This window comes from Balearica regulorum, chromosome 4, assembly GCF_011004875.1.
Source record: "Balearica regulorum gibbericeps isolate bBalReg1 chromosome 4, bBalReg1.pri, whole genome shotgun sequence".
Classification (NCBI taxonomy): domain Eukaryota; kingdom Metazoa; phylum Chordata; class Aves; order Gruiformes; family Gruidae; genus Balearica; species Balearica regulorum.
In genome coordinates, this window is record NC_046187.1 from 35,470,876 (window position 1) to 35,490,343 (window position 19,468).

Below are 19,468 nucleotides of genomic sequence, written 5' to 3' on the forward strand. Positions count from 1 at the left end.
GTCTTCTTCTAAAGCAAGCGTAAAGTTCAAACAAAAGTATGACAGGCATTTAAAGTGTTTTTTATTTAAAGTATCACTGAAATAAGGATAAAATTGATATATAATAAAAGTGAGGCAAAATTGGCTGTAGAATATTCATAAAGCTGTGCTGTCTTCTCCTTAGATGGACTCCCATCTTTTTAAACACTCTCCTTGGAAATAGACTATAGGCCTTAATTTCTGGTGAGTTGCTCTGTATCTCAGCACTTTAGTACTTATGGCTGGTAGTACCACCTCAAAAACACTGGTGGAACACCTGTGTTTGATGCTATTGTCACAACACTACTCTTAGCAATGCCAGTTGGGCACTCTGGCTGTTGTTTTCCAGTTATGGAAGTGTGCTATCTGCTGTTTGTGAACTGCTAAGGGAAGGCTGTACTACAGAAGATTGTAAGACTACAGAAGACTTTCCCTTTTGTTAATCTCAAGTTTTCAGCCAGTAAATTCAGTAAGGAGCAGAACCTGAAGTAGTGGAACATTGCACTTGGTCTTCCTTTCATTTAAAATATTAACGCTTAGAAGTAGAAAGACTAAAATGACAATACTTACAACAGACATTTATGAACACTCATTGCATTTGTCATAAAAAAGTTACAATATGCCGATCTGTTAACATGGTTCAGTAAGTTGGATGCAAAAATTACAAAATTGCTTCAATACTTTTCATAGTAGTGCTTCATAAAAGATACAGGTAAAGCATTCCAGATGAAAGGTTCGGAGCATTTCAGAATTACATGTTGTTGGGTTGTGAATTCCAGTTACATTTTCCTGCAAGTGCAGTTTTACAGGTCAGCAGGGCTGGAATCACTTTTTGATTCCCAGCAAGTCCCACCTATGATTTCAGTTAATATAGGGAAATTTAACATCCACTCTATTTGGGGTATTCTGTAATTGCTGACTTTCTAAAGGTGGCAAATAAATACTCAAACAAACCTCACCCTCACAATTTTTTCTATAATAAGAACCTTTTTTAATTTCTGTTTTGCAACTGGCTTCACTGTTAGACGTGAAGTAGAGAAGAGAGAAGGCCTGGAACTGACACAGCTCTCAAAGCACGGAAATGTTGATTTGCAAACACATACATCCTGCCAGGACACAGGATGTTAAACCACTAGAACTGCCTCTGTTTGCCTAAATACAGTTACTTCTTAATTTTCTATCCATCTAACAAATTAATCCAGAAGACTGATATTCCAGGCACTTTCCAAAACACACTCCCTGCTCTGAAAATCTCTAAAGTCATATTTAGCCAATAACAGTCTGAAGACTGAAAGTGAAGGATTGCAGCACTTCAGAGACCATGGGCGCTCAGGAAACAACTTTAAGTCTCCGTTTCCCTCTTCTAGTATTCTAGCTGCAGAGGAAAGGTAAGATTTCATAAAAAGGAGGAAGACAAAATGTTAGTGTCTGTCAGAGGTACTAGAAAAGCCAAGACATCTATCAAAGCATAACAGAGAATATTTTCTTCCAACTGCCCTTCCTCCCCATCCCATAAAAGCAGACCTAATCATGGTTCTTCATGATTCAAAGTCTTTTTTGATTATATTCTGTCATACTATTCATTATTTGAACCAGATTCCTTATCATTTGTCATCACTTCTTTCCTTGTAAGACTGTTTTATGGAGTAGTATTCAACACCTGGATACAATTCCCACTCACAGTTTCAGTCCGTCTTTGTAACTTCTTTTTGTGTACTCTGCAGTCAATTCCGAGTCTTCTTATTCCGTGAGGGATTTGATGTGCAACACACATTCCAAATAGTGGAATTTTTAAAAACTCCAGCCAACCCATTCCTGTACTGCTGAAAAGCAGGAATTGCCCTTACAGTTTTTTCTTATTTTTGAAAATGCTCCTTCGAAGAAAATCTTCACATACAGTGTGTGCCAAACTGTTATCCAAATGATAATCGTGGTCTTTGGCCAGGAAGTGTCAAACAAATACTAATGAAACTGTATCTGCTATACCTGCAAATGAAACAAAATTTTTTTAATAAATACTGGAATTGAAGACTTGCCAGAAATAAGTTCCCAGAATTCATATTCCTATAAAGCCTTCTCTCTTCCATGCCATGACAGTGAACCGCTGGGGTGAGGAGAGGGGGCAGGGAATTAGCTGCAAGCTTTTTTATTTCTTCACTGCCTGACACTATTTTAGCAGTGCTCTACACTCCTCTCTCCTCTGCTTTCATGTTCAAAACTTTAGATCCTTTCTCAGGATTCAGAATTAGTCCAATCTAGATGCTGAAAAGCAATTTAAACCTTGCTATCCTCTTCTCTTTAAATCATACGCATTAGCAATGGATAGACAATATGAAGCTATGCAGCTTTGAAAGCTCACCAAGAGACTGGAGATCACAAATTCCCTTACAAGACACATTTTTGAACACTCATAGGCACACACGCAAACACAGAACAAACTAGGCTTTTACTCCTGCTCAGTTCAAGTCTGTTTGCACTGTTGCACTCCTTCCAGCACTAAAAGTGAAGTCTGACTACAGCCTGTGAAGATATCAAAGGGTGATGGCTCTTATAACCTCAAAAGTGTTATGAGAGCACCTCTAAATCAGAAGACAACATCTTTGAGGGAAACAGAACAACTACTAGCCTTTGCTGGATTGTTCTTGTGTGGCACACTACAAAAAATGTAAGAGATCCTGTTTTTTGAAAGAACATATTTCAAAAATAACACAGCTGTTCTTCCTAACCACCTCTGTAACAGACTTGCTTTAATTCTCACTATTTCTAAACAACTCTTTCCAAATAGGTTTTTTTATACAACAACAATATGAACAAGTTTTAGCAACATAGAAAATCTATGATTGGATACGTTGTCCTGATCTTCACGGAGTGCAGCCAAACTGAGTATTATCTAATTTTATTTGCACATCATTTACATCATCTAACACCTTTTACAATGGCTGTGAGAGCAACTGTGAAACATCCATGGAAGGGAAAGCCAACAGAAGACCTACAGTGTTAATCTAACAGACAGAAATTCAATCGACACACAACACCTACTATCTAGTAGTCCAATCCCAGCAATGTGGCTCAGCAATCTTTGCTGGTAAACAGGAGCTTCACCTGCCTTACCTCCATATCCAGCAACTGGGTACTTAACACCACAAAACTCCCCTCAAACACCCAAGAAAAATCTCATGCAGGTAACAGGGCAGGAGATGGAACTAGCGCTAAAAGTATATACCTCTATCCTACCAGAAAAGCCACAAGCAGGGTACACAATCCCCAAGCATGGGCAGATCCACTTTCCGTATCTGTTTGTTAAACTGAGCCCAGAGATAATTGCATCCACCAGACAAGGCCAGCAGCTGTTTTACCTACACTGAGTATAGCGATGGCACTAACCTAGACCTCTGATACATGGCTGTATACTTTACAGTGCCATTACCTGTTCGTGGTAAGGTACAGTAGCATTTTATTTGTTATGCCTTATATAGCTTTACCTTTGTAGGGTGTTTTTCAATCAGTCAACTATATGGCTTGGCTGAACTAGCAACTGCACTAGCAACTGCTTTATTTATTTTCCCACCTGGACTCATCTAACCTCTTTTAAAACATAGCACTGATTTTTATTTCGTCTCTGAGGATCCCATTATACTGCTTTACTTACACAGAGAAACATATCCCAGCATGTGGCCTTTAACACTTTAATTATTTTTTGTCAAACTTACCACAGACATTGCCGCCTATCTTAACACGAACATAGCCATCTATTCCCCATGTAGGCCCCCAAGAGTTCTGTACAATCCAGTACGGGATATTACCTGGAAGAGACATTTTCAGAAACAAGAGATAATATGTGGGAAGCATAAAAAAACTTCTAACGCTCTACAGAGTTAATTACCGTGTTAGTATCTCATAGTTTATGATGGTTTGATGATACAGTATAGTGAAACCTACTGCTGTTCACCTAGAGGATAGAGCTGATAGTCCAGTGCTGAACAGACTGGATATATCCTCTGCTAGCGTAAAGACATACATAGCTGTGTTCGTGTCTTTATAAAGACATGAAGTCCCACAGAACTGAAGGAACACAGACAAGAGGAGAATTTCTCCTGGGATCAGACTGTGGTTCCAGAACTGATGTGACACCAAACCAAACAGCTCTCAACAGAACACCCAGTTCTGGATTTTAATCACCTATCTGCCCCACAGGAGGCAAGTTGCAAGAGAAAAACCACAAAACCTACTGGGCTGATATTCAGTTGATGGAAACGTACCTGTTCTGTCAAAACCAGTGATGAGAACAGCATGATTTGCTCTTCCACTGGAGCAGTGATACTGTATGATCCCACCAAGATAATCCTGCCAGCTAACTGCATCTACTGTTACTGCCAAAGGGCCCCAGTTAACAAGCATCCTCATCATTTCTTCTTCCTGACCACTGTGAAAGACGTGAGTGATAATGCTGAGTGACTTAAGTTAGCACACTAAAGCCATTTGAGTGGTGGTAATCTACTTGTTAAGTACAATTTAAAAATCAAATAATTCAATCATTTCCTTTAAGTTCTACATACCATATAACATACATCAATAAATATGTATTTCATGTACTGCAACACAGTAATACAGATATAGGGCACAGAGACTATGAGAAAGGTATAGATCCAAAGACATGATGCTATTAAAAAGAAGCAGGTTTTTGGGTCAAGTCAGTGGGCAATGGGGAGCACTATGTACCTTTTATACATCACCTTTTTCAACTATAAAATGACTTTGGACAAAACATTAGTCTATATTATTATTTGCCATTATTTTTTCAAACATAGAGAAGTACCTCTTGTATCATACATAGTAACACACTAAAATATGTATCTCAAACATATAAAACCACAGGGCATTACCATTATCAGACACTACCGTTAGCATCCTCACAGGGTTTTACTTATCCAATATACTGGAACAGGAAATTTTCATCACTGCATGGTGTGTGGAATAACTAAATTTGGCAAAGACAGACTGGCAAAGCTATAATTGATTTTAGTTACTTATATCTGGCAGTAATTCAATTTCTAGTCAAAATTATATTTCTTGTCAGTTCAGTATCCAGCTGTACTGTACTGATAAAAACTAGAAACAAACTTTCTTGGCACTGAAACCTAAAAAGCTACCAGTTGTCTTTACAAAATTTAGATGACAACATTGTTAAGTCATGGGCTGGAGGAGGATGCGGGTGGGTATGTAAACGGATGAAGTAACCGACTACTTCCTAAATTTTTCAACAAATTCCAATTACTATTGGTAGGATTTACTGTTTCTGATACTTAAGCAGTGTAATGTTCACTTATTAAAAACTGTAACTGACTCAATGTTCCAGTTCAAATATAGCCAATTTAAAAGACCTAATTTCAAGACACAGACTTAAGCTTTCTAATTTGAACAAGCTTAGTGATGGCAGGGTTGAGTGGATTCACTGTGGCAAGCCTTAACTCTCAAAAATGTTATGTATTAATTCTTAGCCAGTACATAGCTACAGAACTGATGCAATATGAACCTCGTAACCTTTGGCTGGTCAATGCACTATTGGCTATAGCTTACTCCACAGTTACTGAACACAGAAGGAAAAGTACAGCAAATAAAAAGAATCAATAGTAGCTACCTGAAGTCATATGCAGCAAATCCTGTTATTGATACTCCAAAATCTGAGTGTCCAAAATAATGGCATAGTCCTGTCTGAGCTTTAAAAGTGTATTCTGAATCTCTCACGAGTTTTACTTTTGTCTGCAAGAAGATAAATGAATGAGAATTTAATGCATTTGACTTCAACACTACGCAGGTCAAAATACACTGAAAATGACCACAGAACTCACTCAAAATTCAATGTGTTCTTGCTGAGATTAGAAATAAGAATGTCATACTGGGAAATAAGGTATTCACTATCTCTAGTTTCCTTGTTCACAGAGAAAGCTTCAGAAGGGATTCAGAAGTCTTTCAATCATGAACGAAATTTAAAAGGTATCTCTGGTTTAAACTAGCATCGTAAGCAACCTCATTAATGTCAAACACAGAGACTATGCATTCATTTAATGAATGCCTATTCATTCTCTTCAAATGACATCCACACAAAAAATTATCCTCTCCTTGGGACAGTTCAAGAACCACAAATATCCCAAGAACAGTTACATAAAATACTGAAATTAAGTCCAATTCTGCTATTTGCATCAAATCCTCACTCTAGTATATAATGTATTATAACGGTTGCCACAGATCAAAGTCCAGATGCAAAGCTACTGCATCAACCTTTTACACTTCTGTTCTTTTACATTCTGTTCTGAGGTTCTCCAGACTTGTGCATGATTTTAGAGTGTTCACAACAGAAACCATAGAAATTCAAAAGCAGAAAATCTCAACATCTTTCCTTTTCCCCAAATGCTGGTGCCTAAACTGGACACTCAAATCCACAAAATGACAAGTGGATAAACCGGTGGATACCCGTGGATACACCGGTACTGTATGTCTGCAGTTCCAATTGAATACAGTGGAAATACTGTAGGAATGCTATTTTCAACCCCTGTGGGTTGATTTGTTACATTCACAAGAACATATATAGACCATAAATTCCAACCAAGTTTAAATTCTCGTTGAACAAACTCTCTGTTGATTCCAGACTAACTAAATATGCATACACATATACACACTCATGTATATGCATACATACATACATATACACACATACATTAAAAAAAAAACAGATGAACTGTACACTCCACCTTCCCCATCACTTTTTCCCAGTAAAAAAGAATGTTCATATGAAAGCTAAGGAAGGGTTCAAGATTTATGAGAAGTTTCAAACCTGGTTCAGCCAGCTCAAAGCACTAACAGTGGATCCCCCGCTGCAGCCATAATTATTGTATGAACAGTCAATAATCTGCTGTACACTGAGTTCTTCCAGGTTATTTCCTTTAATTGCATAGGCAGACTCTATACTACCCACAACGCTGAAAGCCCAGCAGCCTCCACACTGGTACAAAGAGAAGGGAAACGGGAGAAAGAAAAAGTCAGCTTTATTTTTGAAGCCTAATATGAAGAAAAAAAAAAAGAGACAAAAGGGTGTTCTAATGCTCTTCATTTACTACATCATCCTTGAACTTCGTTTTTAAGGCAGTAATAAATAAATTTAATCAGCCATTTAAAATATTGAACTGCTTTGTTCACCTGTAGTGCTCCCTGAAAGCTAGAAATGCATTATGGGTGTCTGATTTTAAAGATTCCTGCATTATGGTTGTCTTATTTTAAGGATTCGTTCCTGATTAATTTTTGCCCTTTAGGATAGGTCTGAGGGTGCTTTTTACTGAGGTATCTACTTTCTTAAAGAAGGATTTGAGCTCAGGATGAAATTATTTTTTAACTACATTAGTTAATAAGTTTTTGAAAAGGATGCACTTAAGGAGACAGTCTACAACACTCTACAGTCTGAAGCATTTTATAGAAATACATTAGATTACAATTTAAGAAACAGTAAACTGAAATTAAAGAGTAGAAAAATTCTTAGACAGTAACAGAATCTATACTGCAGTTCTAGGCTCTTTAAACTGTGGCATTTAAAATAGGAAGCAGAATGTATTCCTAGGCAAGGTCCAGGTTACACTATGTAAAGCACAGAAAGGAAAGACATTGGGGATTTAACAGCTTGTTTGTTTCTTACTGGTGACCACAACCACTTTGGGATAAACTGTAATCATGTAGGATCTGGTTATCTTCCTATCATAAATGCATCCCCTGAGGTGTTCAACGGTAAAGATACGGGTGTTGACCAGCCAAGGGCATTCAATCATGAGAGAAAACAACAGCAGAGGATCTATACCCATCCAGGTGAAATGAGGGGGTGAAGTTAGGTACTGAACTTACCTCAGTCTCTTCAGAAAAATGCAAAATACACATGGTGCAAAATATTTGCAGATTTAGTTAACTAGATCAAAAAAATGTATTACGCACAGCTTGTAATTGCACAATTTCTAAACGCGCAACTTTTGCATCTCATGCTTTTAAGTCTAATCCCGCTTTGCATAAAACGCTACGTGACTTTGTGTGTGTTCAACCAACCATACTTGTGCAAGGAGTTTGGAGGCAGTGCTGATGCCTTACAAAACCTTCACTGTGCTCTAGGACCTACCTGCTGGAACTGCCTCTGAGCAGTGTTTGAGAACCAGGAAAGGAAAACACCAGGACTTACTGTTTGCTGATTTCTCACTTCTGTAATGACTTTCTTGTCCCTCCAGTCAAACTTCTTCGGCAAAGGTTTCTCCTCTCCGTTTGGCACTTTTATGTATCTGGGAAGTTTGTGAGGTATGCTTCTTAAGTAAATAGCTAAACACAGAATACAAACATCTATAAATGTACTAACTTAAAAAAAACACACAAACAACTGTTTTACTAGAAGCCATAGAGATAACTTTGATCTGTAGTTACAATCATGAGATTACATCTCATTCTCAAATCCATAGAAAATTCATGTATTTTAAAATAATCATTATACTCCAGAACGAATGTAAATATTCCTACAGTTCTGGAAAGAACAGAAATATTCCATGTAGGGAATGTGGGTACAAAGTGTGAAGATTTACTAAAGCCGATCAACAACCACTCCATAAAACAAGTTTTGTTTGAAAATTTTCACAACATTTTACTCATTGGAAAAAATATTACTTTATTTTAGTCAGGTAAAAGAGGAAAAATAAGAGGAGAATAATGTAAAGATTCTGAAACATATGCAAATTGCTAGTTTTTCACTAAAAAAACCTTGCTTAATTATTTAAAATTAAAAAAGGTGTGAAATCCCACGATGAATAGAATACATAAAAGCAGACTTGAACACCAAGAAGGGAAGATTAGGTTAGGTATCAGACAAATTTTCTTAATAGAAAAAACTAAGGATGTCATATCGCTCCTGAAAGTCATAGCTAGCATTGTACAGCCTTGCCCTCTCCCAAGCACTGTTTGGATAGTAGTCAATTTTGTCTTGGGATAGGGAATAGGAACTGAAGAAGGCTTTAAGGCCCAGTGAGAAGAGAAGAAAGAAGGAAAGAAGGGTCTGCATACTAAATCAAATTCAGGCTCTGGGCAATTCAACCTTGCAAGACTAGAGAAACATGAAGAGGATTGTTGTATCCTTCAGAAGTACTTACAGTTTGGTACCAGACATTGTAAACTAGCTGACTATCAGCACTGGAAGAATCTGTAAACGTGAAAGATACAAGGTTCTGGGAAAGAATAAAGAAAATAACAGAAAAGGCACTAGCAGCAGCCAGCATATATACCTTTGAACTCTTCAGGAAACAGGTGAGAAAACTGATTTATTCCATAGAAAGCAGTCATATTATCTTTTGATGATGAATTCAGTAATCTAATTCTTCTAGCACTTTCCTGAAAGAAAAAAAAATTGTGGACATTATTAAGTTAACAGTAGAGACAAAACCATAAAAGCAAGAAAAATAAAAGGTTAGCAACAGTAAACATGAACTTAGTTAACAAGACAGTTGTTCACCTCAGATTCATCATGGATTCCTATCAAAACTATCAAATATGAAAGCCATTAGACTAATTTCAACTCCAAGAAAGATACCAAAAAAGCATGTTAAGTGCATTGAGGGTAAAAGATTGGTATGAGACAAAACAGGCAAGCTGAGAACAAATTGGGTCAAACTCATCTGATGCCCTTCTCTCACAGCACAACAAACCTTGTGGTTCAGAGATACATAACAATGTCTTCAGATAAGAGAGAATCCTGTCTTGCTTTATGTCCTTATAAAGCAAAAGAACGGTATAATAGCCTAAAGATAGTAAAACCCCTAAAATTTAAATTATCAGGAATCCTAGATCTCTGAAAAACATGGTTTTGACCTACAAAAGCAAGACAATCTGACACTCCTCTCCCCAACTTCTTCTGCTGACGAAGTTCAACATGAAATATCAAAAACTTAACGCCACCTTCTGCGTTTATGATAACTTCATCACACTCTCTCAGCAGACGACGTCCGCTGGTGCACGCTGGGTTGTCACGCAAGGGAGGAACCCACCGCAGCATCACCTGCGGTCCCACCAACGCCACGGGGGCCAGCAGCACGCCGGGCTGCTACCGCGCTCCCTCGGCCCCGGTAACCACCCCGCCGCCCCGTTAGACTGACACCCGCCCGGCTCCCCCAGGCACCTCTCGTCAGGCACGATGTGGTGCCGCCCTGCCTGACTTTCCCGGTCGCCCCGTTTCCCCGGGAAAGTGCTGTGACAGGAATCTCTGTACAGCCGGAGACGTGAGGCACGGGACGGGTGAAATCCGCTTCGCCGCCGCGCCGGGAGGCCAGGCCGGGGCCCGAGTCTCCTCGGTCCGGGGCTGACACCTGGCGTCAGAAACGGGGAAGGGGAGAAAAGCAGCGACACCCCAGCCCCCGTAACTTAAAGGGAAACCAAGCAGACTGAGGAAAACTAAACAGCAAAAGATGCCGGAGCGGGCTTCGGTACTCCGGGCTGAAGAGCTCTGCCGTGCCACCTTCCTCCACCTCTCACCCTCTAGTCACGCAGTTAGCACCGGCAGAGCGGCACCTCGCCACCCCTCCTCCTTCGGCAGAGCCCGCAGCCAGCACGGCGGCAGCAGGGCCCGCTGTGTAGCGCGGATCGCGAGTGTAAGTGCGGGCAGGGACACCTACCCGAAGGGCCGCCGCCGCCGCTTCTTTCTCCCGGCCACCTCCGTCCCACGGAGGGCGGCCCGGACGATCGCCGCCACCGCCCTCCTCCCCAAGCCGGGTGCCTGCAGGCGCCAAGAGGGCGGCGCTGCCTGCCCGCAGCAGGCAGCAGAGAAGCGCCAACGCCAGCACCCCCATCGACGGGCCGGGGCGAGCGACAGGTCGCGCCATGCCGCGCTGGGCAGCGGGGCCCGCTCCCTGCCGGGTCCCCGGCCGCCGCCCCGCCCCGGGCCGCCATGTCATGGCGGGTGGGGTCTGGGGAGCGCCCCCCCCCGCTGAGCTTGCGGCCGGGCTGTTTTCGTGGGGCAGAGGGGGCTCACAGCACCGTTCTTCCCAGCCTCTGCCCGCAGGCAGTCCTCCGCCCCCTCCTACAGCGGGCCTGGGGGCAGGCCGGCGCGAGGGGCCGGCACCCCGCCGGGCGGGGCGGGGCGGGGCGGGCCGAGGCGGGGCATGAAATGGTGGCCGCCCGGCAGCAGGTTTCCTGGACCGCCCCTCAGGGGCAGGTCGTGCTCCTGTGAGTGGCCGGGCTCGGGGCTGCGGCTGCCTTCGGGTGTCCTGCCGCCGTTTTTGCTGTGTTTTGGGGTTCCCGACAGCGCCTGGAAAAAGCCCGTGTTTCACGCGGTGTTTTTCCGTGTGGGAGATGCACGGTGAGGCGCGCAGGGCTGAAGAGATGCTGAGCATTGAGTTAACTACTGAGTTAAACTGAGAGGAAAGTTAGTTGGTACCTGGAAACTGGGTTGCCAGTAGGAAAGAGAAGGTGTAGTTGCTGCTTTGGGGCAGCAGAAATGCAGTTTATAGGTTAAATTATCCCTACTGGTGGGGAGAGAAGAACTACTCTATGCTGCGTAGCCATGGTCCACAGGCTCTGGTGTATGGTGCAATTAGGTTATGCTGGAAGAAAATACTTGACAGAAACCTCTGTGTGCTTATGGTGGCTCATTGGTTTCCTTAGAGACTGGTCATGAGCTGGTGCTTGAGCGAGCGTGTTAGCATTTGGTATTTCTAACCTCATTAGGCTGGTATAAGTTAACACAGTCTGTTAATTCCCATCCCAGATATTTTTTACACAGTATTTGTAATTAGGATATTTGTATGGTTAAACCTACTCTGTTTCAGTTGTCTCTTGCTCTCCCCCCACCCCTCCTATCTTGTTCCCACAAGGTGAAAGCACAGGTGTGCTCTCCTGGTGCATTTAATGTCCTGTCCAGCATTTTATCCAATAATACAAGTTTGAAAGAGAAATTATACTGTTTGAAATGCAACAGGTCCATGTATTTTTAATTTCTAGGTGAATAGGTATGTACAGCCTTGGCAAGTAAAAGCCAAAGGATTAAACTAATGGCTGTGGAGGGTGGGTCAGGGCTGTGGCTCAGTGAGCTGTGCCTCTCTCTGTCCTGTCAGCCCTGATCAAATGCCTGCGCTTGCTGATTTCTGAGAACTGGCTTTTTTTGTAGCATTCCTCTCTGGGATGGTAATCCCTCTTTGAGAGGGGGCCAGGTAGCTTCAGCAGTTTGAGTGCTTGACTAATGTCTGGCATCTCACCACTGGTGAGTGGAGAAGGATTTAAATAACTTTAATCAGCAGCATTACAGAGTCCTCTGGGTTACATAAGCGTTTAACCCTCTCCCCTCCCTTCACATAAAAAGGCCTTTTGCTATTTTCTGTGACTAGAATGGTGAAAGTATTTTGATGTTGGCAGTACTTATGCTGCATCTGCTAGCTTTTTAAAAAATGAGCAACTAAATGGCAATGGCAAAAAGCTTTTCTAGAGTGAGACTATGATACCAGAGTTATTAGCTGTCAGGGGAAGAGTACCCCAGTACTTTATTCATCAGATGACAACAGTTCCCTCCTGTCTACCCCATTGATAAAGGAGCACTTGTATTTATTTGCAGAATGTTTATCATGCAGGCAGCTTTTCTTAATCATGGAAAGAAAAATTCATCATTCTGCTTTATAGCCAAGAGTTCTACATATTTCTGTAGTGAAGAGAGAAGTTAACGTACTGTCATTACTGAGAAGTTGAGGCAGTTTAAAGGCACTCATATGGTGTTAGTTCTAATGGTAAGACAATTGCTGCAGTTCAGGAAAAGTCTGTCAGTATAAATAAAAGTTTATGATGTGATCCCACCAAATAGCTCATGTCCAGGGTTGAACGACCCTGTGGGGATCATGATCCAGCTCTGCCTTTGCCTTTCCCTTCCTGTAGAATGGCTGTTGGGGGATCGGCTAAACTGTCACCAGTTTCGGCACAGAAGGGCTATTTATGGCTTATAACCAGAGTATGAAAGAGCTTGTTAACAGAGGAGATTTTATTGGTTATTCTGATGTATTTTATCATTGTAAACCCAGGATTGGCGTAATAGATGTTATTGCAACTTATTGCAAACTTGTATTGGCATAATTAGGTCTGGGATCAGTGTAGGGACTGGATAGGATGAAGACAGTAACATGAGAAGTGAAAGGTGAAGCCTTTTTAAGGACAGTCTGAACCTCAGCAGCCAAATTCTGAGTGCAAAATCTGTCGAACTGTGACTCCAGGTGTCTGCTAACAGTGTCTGTGGCAGGGTGAGACCCTCAGGAGGAGCGCAGGGCAGTGGCTGGTGGGAGTGTCAAAGGAAAGCTTGGTATGGGAACTGTAGCTTTGGATGTACTGATTGCGACAATAATGGAAGCCTTAATGCAATAGTGACATGATTTTGTATATAGTATTGTATAATGGAACAGGAAAGAAGTTTCTTTGCCAGTCATTATAAGCAGCAGAAAGGTGCTGAAATTAGCTTTAATGAAAAGTAAGTTTTGAAATAAAGTGTTTCAAATTTTACACCAGGCTAACATCATCAAATTTCCATAAATTAGCCTGCTAGCTTTGAAATCTGTTGCTTGGAACTTATGTTTATCTCAAACTGAATAAATTTTCTTATTTTTAATATATAATCATTAAATTCTAAACCAGTCAACTTAGCTTTACTAGAAGAAAGAGATAAACTTTCACGTATTTTTCAGTTATTTCCATGGACTATGTCCTGTTCATAACAGGAGAAGATGTCTTGCTTGGCGAAGTTATTTTATTTTGTATGTAGGCTTCAAGAGTTACTTTTCCTGTGAAACACGTGAGGGCAGCAAAGGACTTTTGGAAAGGTGGTTGCAAACCATGCAGTTTTAATTTTTATTTTAATTAAAATAAATAAGCAACCCCCCAAACAAACAAAAAAAATCCTCTCCTATTTTGGGAAGACAGGTATATCCCAGATTGATTTGCATTGAAAATTATGTACACCATATCAAGAGGAAAAAGTGTGTTTCCTCTGGGCTTGCCTTTTCTGTGTGCTAAGTAGATGTGTCTATTTTGTTGTAGAGGAGAGAGTGTTAGAAAAGTCAGTGTCTCCTCTGATGACTGGCTCAGGGAGAAAAGACACATAACAAACAGCAAAAGGTAGGCAACTGACAGCCAGAGTGTTTCAGAATCCTTTATTCTTCCACTAAATTACCATACTATTAAAGCATTTTGTACTTGTGCTTAGATGAACAAACCCCCACAAAAATACATGGAGAGTTCTGTCTGTAGGCACGCAACCCTTGCTCTGTTTTGAATTACTGCAGTGTAAATCTAGCTTTGCTTCGTTAAGGTAAAAGAAAATACAATTGTAAAAATAGCATCAGGATCAGGCTTATAAAAAGTAATAGGGTAGAAAGTTTGTGGGGCTTTTTGATTGGTTGGGTTTTAAAGGTTTTATTGATACCAATCCTTATTGCTTCGTTGACACGGGTAAGCCATGTATTAGTTACACAGGTCACTGCAGACAGGTGATTAAAATCTTTTTATGCAAGTGTATGCTTTATGTCGCAAGATTTTTTTAAGAAAGTCTTATTTAGAATTTTGTAATTGTAAATGCTTATTTTAAAATATATTGTAATGGCATTTACATATCTGTTTGTTCTGGCTATTCATTAGAAGTATTTCATGAGCCCAAACAATGCATACTAAAGGAAGAAGCAATCATGAATATATATTTAGGAACTTCTAAACTCATTGTAAGATGTTTTCTTTAAATGAAGATATTCTTTTATTAAGAGAATTTGTTTCTCATCAGGTGCAAAACACCCATTTCTAAAATTACTTGTAACTTATAACAGTGTAATTAGTGGGTGGATTTTTGTAGTATTGCAGGATCAGAATGAGAGAGCATGTTAATATTTAGTAGACTGGCTTTTTTTTCCCCCACTGATTTTTGCATAATTGTTTGAAATAGTAAATTGAGTCTTGTTAGACAGCCTAGCTTCAGTGCCCTTTGGCCTCTGTGTTTATAATTATCATAGCAACAAGGGCAAAATACAATAAATTACTTCTGAGTTGAAGACAATTGTTCCAAGGACGGATACTGCTGCTGCTGAGGGCAGTAATGAGACGTGTTAATGGACTTGTGGGGAGGAGGTATGCCCTTCTCTTTCATAGGTACCTACATAGCAGCAGTTTGGACTTTTGCATGCATGTAAGATGTTTAACAAATGAAAAATAAATCCCTTTGTATTGTGCAGTCCTCAGCCTCAGAGAGAAATAATCTAAACCTGACAGCAGATGGAGCTGAGCGCCTTTTCTTAAAAAGACTTGTTGGGGAAAACTATTCCAGGATCAATCAAAGGATTTAAGACCTTGCAATGGTGGTGTTTGCTAATATAATTGCTCTGGTAACAATTATTAAATGTAAGCAAAGCAAGTGAGAATTGCAATCTTGAGTTGAAATCTGGTCCTGTTTAAGCCAATGAGAGGGTAAATAAGCAGCATTGCTGCAGCTAATGTTCAGAAGTCGTCTTTTTTGAGCCCCAAGGTAGACTTTGAAGCTTGTGAGAAGCAGGGAAAATTACGCATGGTAATAGTTGGGTTTGCAGGAATAACCAAGCTGCGTAAGGAGTTGCTTAGCTAGATCATGATAAATACCTGTGTTGACCATGAAGTCTCTCCTGGTAGAGCGATCTTCCTTAGCAAATAAAGAAATAACTGTAGGACCTGCTTCTCCAACCTGACTCTTCTGTATCTCAGCTGAGTATTCTAAACATCGGTAAATATCTAGTTTTCTTGAAAAAATATTTTGTTCAGTCTTGTCAGTAAGAAGTGAATTATGAATGAAGAAGGCTGGCAGTGGAGCTAATAATTCAAATGGTCAACCAAATTTGAAAATGCAGAAATATGTGGTTAGGCATTCCACTGTCAGAAAAGGAGCAACACCTGTTCTGAGTGAAACTGATGTAAGAAGTATTGACAGTTTTAGGGAGCTGAGAATTGGCTTTTTAGATGGTGACTGTGCCATTTCTTATTTTCTCTGTCCTTATTGCCAGTCCCACTTGCCAGTATGTATAACAGCTTGACATTAAGTACTCTCAGCTGAGAAAATTTCTCAAGTCACTCAAATCTTATTTTCCTGTTGGCTTTTTTTTTCATATTTAATTAGCCCTGGAAAGTGGGATAAGTGGTCAGCTTTTTCAGGAAGAAATTAAGGCAATATTGGGTGCAGCCCTGTTTAACGGCACAAGTATTGATAAACACTTATTCACTTAAATTGTTCTTAATTCTTCCATCAGACTGATTATGGGAGGTCAACAGAGTGCTCATAAGTAGAAGTTAAGGTGTTGTGCAGAATCTCCTTTGGGAATTTCTGTAAATCCTCCAGTTAATTTGTTTATATATCTTTCATGAATTCATTAGTGTCTTCATTGGTAGAGGACTCTAGCAAGAGGGTAGGATGACTTGCCAAATTCAAATAAAAGGAGAAACAAAATTAAAGAAAAAAAGGACTGTTCAGGAATATCCTACATAGATTTTTCCACTCATTTTTGTAGGATCTGGTTAATGGCTTTCTCCATTGCTGATTATAACTAAAAAATGCTGTTGAATAATCTTAACTTTATATTCTTTCTGTTCCATATATGATGCCTTCTGGTTTTGTTTTACTGTGAAACTTCAAAGGACTGATTTTCCTATCACGTTGATGTGAATCAGTTGTTACTATTACTGCTGTGATTATAATAGTATTGAAATTATACCTTGTCTCTATAGTGCTTTATATTCATAAATTTCCAGTGCTTTTTGTGGGAAGGTCAGCAATGTAAAACCAATGTCAAATTTGCACCTCAAGCATGAGGTCTGTGTCCATGACTAATCTGTGCACAGAAACAGGGGGTCTGTTTTGCATCAGTGGCTGACTTCAGTCTTGCTCAGATCTTGTTGTTTATGTGTCACATGCTGTTAAGGCCTTGCAAGAAGACATACTATTTTTATTGTGTAAAGTTTTGGTGGAAGGTTAACTTTTTTGTTGCTTTAGGCTTTGTTCTAACAGCAGACTTTTATGCAAGAGGAGAGACTATCCTTTCTTCCCTACTGCCGCTTGTGCGAAATTCACCCCCGCATTGTCACCATTGCCATACATGCTGCTGAAGGTGCTGAGCTTTTCTGAAGCCTTGCAGCTCTTATAAGCTAGGAGGGTAGGACCCAGCTGTCTGTTGTGAATGGGAGGATTAGTACACAGGAAAATAGATTCAGGGAAAAAGTGAGGAATAGGACTGTGCCCTTTGTTTCCTCTTTTGTTACCATGGGGAGCTCATAACCTGGCATGGTTGTCATCTTCTCCAGTCAGAATCTACAGCCAGTATATCAGTGCTATGTCCTTGTCATGTTATTTTAGTTCTCTATTCCTGATTGGTGGTGCAAACACACCTGGGGAATTTCCATCTTAGTCTCTTTCCAGCTTGCCTATGTATGCAGTGTCTAAGTAGAAGGGCATTGTTCCATTTTACTGATGTCCATTTTAACCCTTACCATGTATTATGATATCTGTTTTTTTGCTGGCTTTTTTTCTTGATTATGAAACCTTCTACAGGCTTTGGTTAGAATGTGTATGTGCATCTGTATATATGAACATGTTCAGATCAGACAGTAAAAATTCATTTATATTGAAGACTTTATGAATACTTTAAGTTAAAATGAAATGCACTTAAAACATGGAGCTGCTAATGAAGAAGATACCAGCTGGATATTTATAAATGATATGTTGGGAAAAGTTCACTTGCTGAAGGGTGTGAAAATTAACTGGATGACAGATAAGGACCCTTGGCTATTATTTCTGTGATTCAATGACTGTGTTTCCACTGGAATCCCTTCCTTATTATGGGCTATTTGCTGTTCAGTTATAAGAACTGCTATGCTATTTAGAAGGAAAAAAGTGCAGTAGGAATGCATCATATACAGTTATTTTGCTGATTAAGAATCTGGAGTCAAGGAAAAGGCAAAAATGGTTTTATTATGCAGAAAGGCAAAATGCTTCAGGCTTCGTATAGGTTTCCTTTCACTGAAATTGCCCAAGCAGCCAGGGATCAGGGTAATAAAGCTAAAGCCCTGATAGAATTAAATCTGGCCAAGGATGTCAAGAGCAACAAGAAAACCTTCTATAGGTATGCCAGCAATAAAAGGAAGGCTAGGGAAAGTGTGGGCCTTCTCTGGAAGGAAATGGGAGACCTGATTACTTGAGATATGGAGAAGGCTGAGGTACTCAATGACTTTTTAGCCTCAGTCTTCACTGGCAAGTGCTCTAGCCACACCATCCAAGCCGCAGAAGGCAAAGGCAGAGACTGGGAGAATGAAGAGCCACCCAATGTAGGAGAAGATCAGATTGGAGATCATCTAAGGAACCTGAAAGTGCACAAGTCCATGGGATCTGATGAGATGCATCCGTGGGCCCTGAGGGAACTGGCGGATGAAGTTGCTAAGCCACTATCCATCATATCTGAGAAGTTATGGCAGTCTAGTGAAGTTGCTACTGACTAGACAAGTGGAAACATAACCTTCCTTTTTAAAAAGGGGGGAAAAAAGGAAGACCTGGAGAACTACAGGTTGGTCATTGTCACCTCTGTGCTCAGCAAGATCATGGAGCAGATCCTTCTGGAAACTATGCTAAGGTACATGGAAAATAAGGACATGATTGGTGACAACCAACATGGTTTTACTAAGGGCAAATGGTGCCTGACAAATTTGGTGGCCTTCTATGATGGGGTTACAGCGTTGGTGGATAAGGGAAGAGCGACAGATGTCATCTACTTGGACTTGTGCAAAGCATTTGACACTGTCCTGCATGACATCCTTGACTTAAATTGGAGAGGCTTGGATTTGTTGAATGGACCACTTGGTGGATAAGGAATTGGCTGAATGGTTGCACTCAGAGTTGTGGTCAATAGCTCAATGTCCAAGTAGAGATCAGTGATGAGTGGTGTTCCTCAGCGGTCGGTAGTGGGACCAGTGCTGTTTAACATCTTTGTCGGCAACATGGGCAGTAGGATCAAGTGCACTCTCAGCAAGTTTGCTGATGACACCAAGCTGTGTGGTGTGGTTGACATCCTGGAGGGGAAGGGATGCCCATGTGAACCACGTGAAGTTCAGCAAGGCCAAGTGTAAGGTCCCGCACGTGGGGCAGAGCAATCCTAAGCACAACTACAGGCTGGGCAGAGAATGGACTGAGAGCAGCCCTGAGGAGAAGGACTTGGGGGTGTTGGTGGACAAGAAGCTCAGCATAACCCAGCAATGTGTGCTTGCAGCCCAGAAAGCCAACTGTATCCAGGGCTGCATCAAAAGAGGAGGTGTGACCAGCAGGTCGAGGGAGGTGATTCTCCCCCTCTACTCTGTTATTGTGAGACCCCACCTGGAGTACTGCATCCAGCTCTGGTGTCCCCAGTACAAGAAAGACATG

At 40.8% G+C, this 19,468-nt stretch overlaps 1 protein-coding gene across 1 annotated transcript; it reads right to left on the reverse strand.

Annotated features, from left to right (window-relative positions):
• Positions 1-44: 44 nt before the first annotated feature.
• On the reverse strand, positions 45-11,161 carry CTSO (cathepsin O). The gene is made up of 8 exons (XM_075751764.1): positions 10,698-11,161; positions 9,315-9,420; positions 8,231-8,364; positions 6,851-7,018; positions 5,657-5,778; positions 4,278-4,441; positions 3,729-3,821; positions 45-2,004 (listed from the first exon to the last, which is right to left on the reverse strand). Exons 1-8 carry the CDS (start codon positions 10,974-10,976, stop codon positions 1,970-1,972), a joined length of 1,101 nt encoding a protein of 366 aa, XP_075607879.1. The 5' UTR covers positions 10,977-11,161; the 3' UTR covers positions 45-1,969.
• Between the last annotated feature and the right edge of the window lie 8,307 nt (positions 11,162-19,468).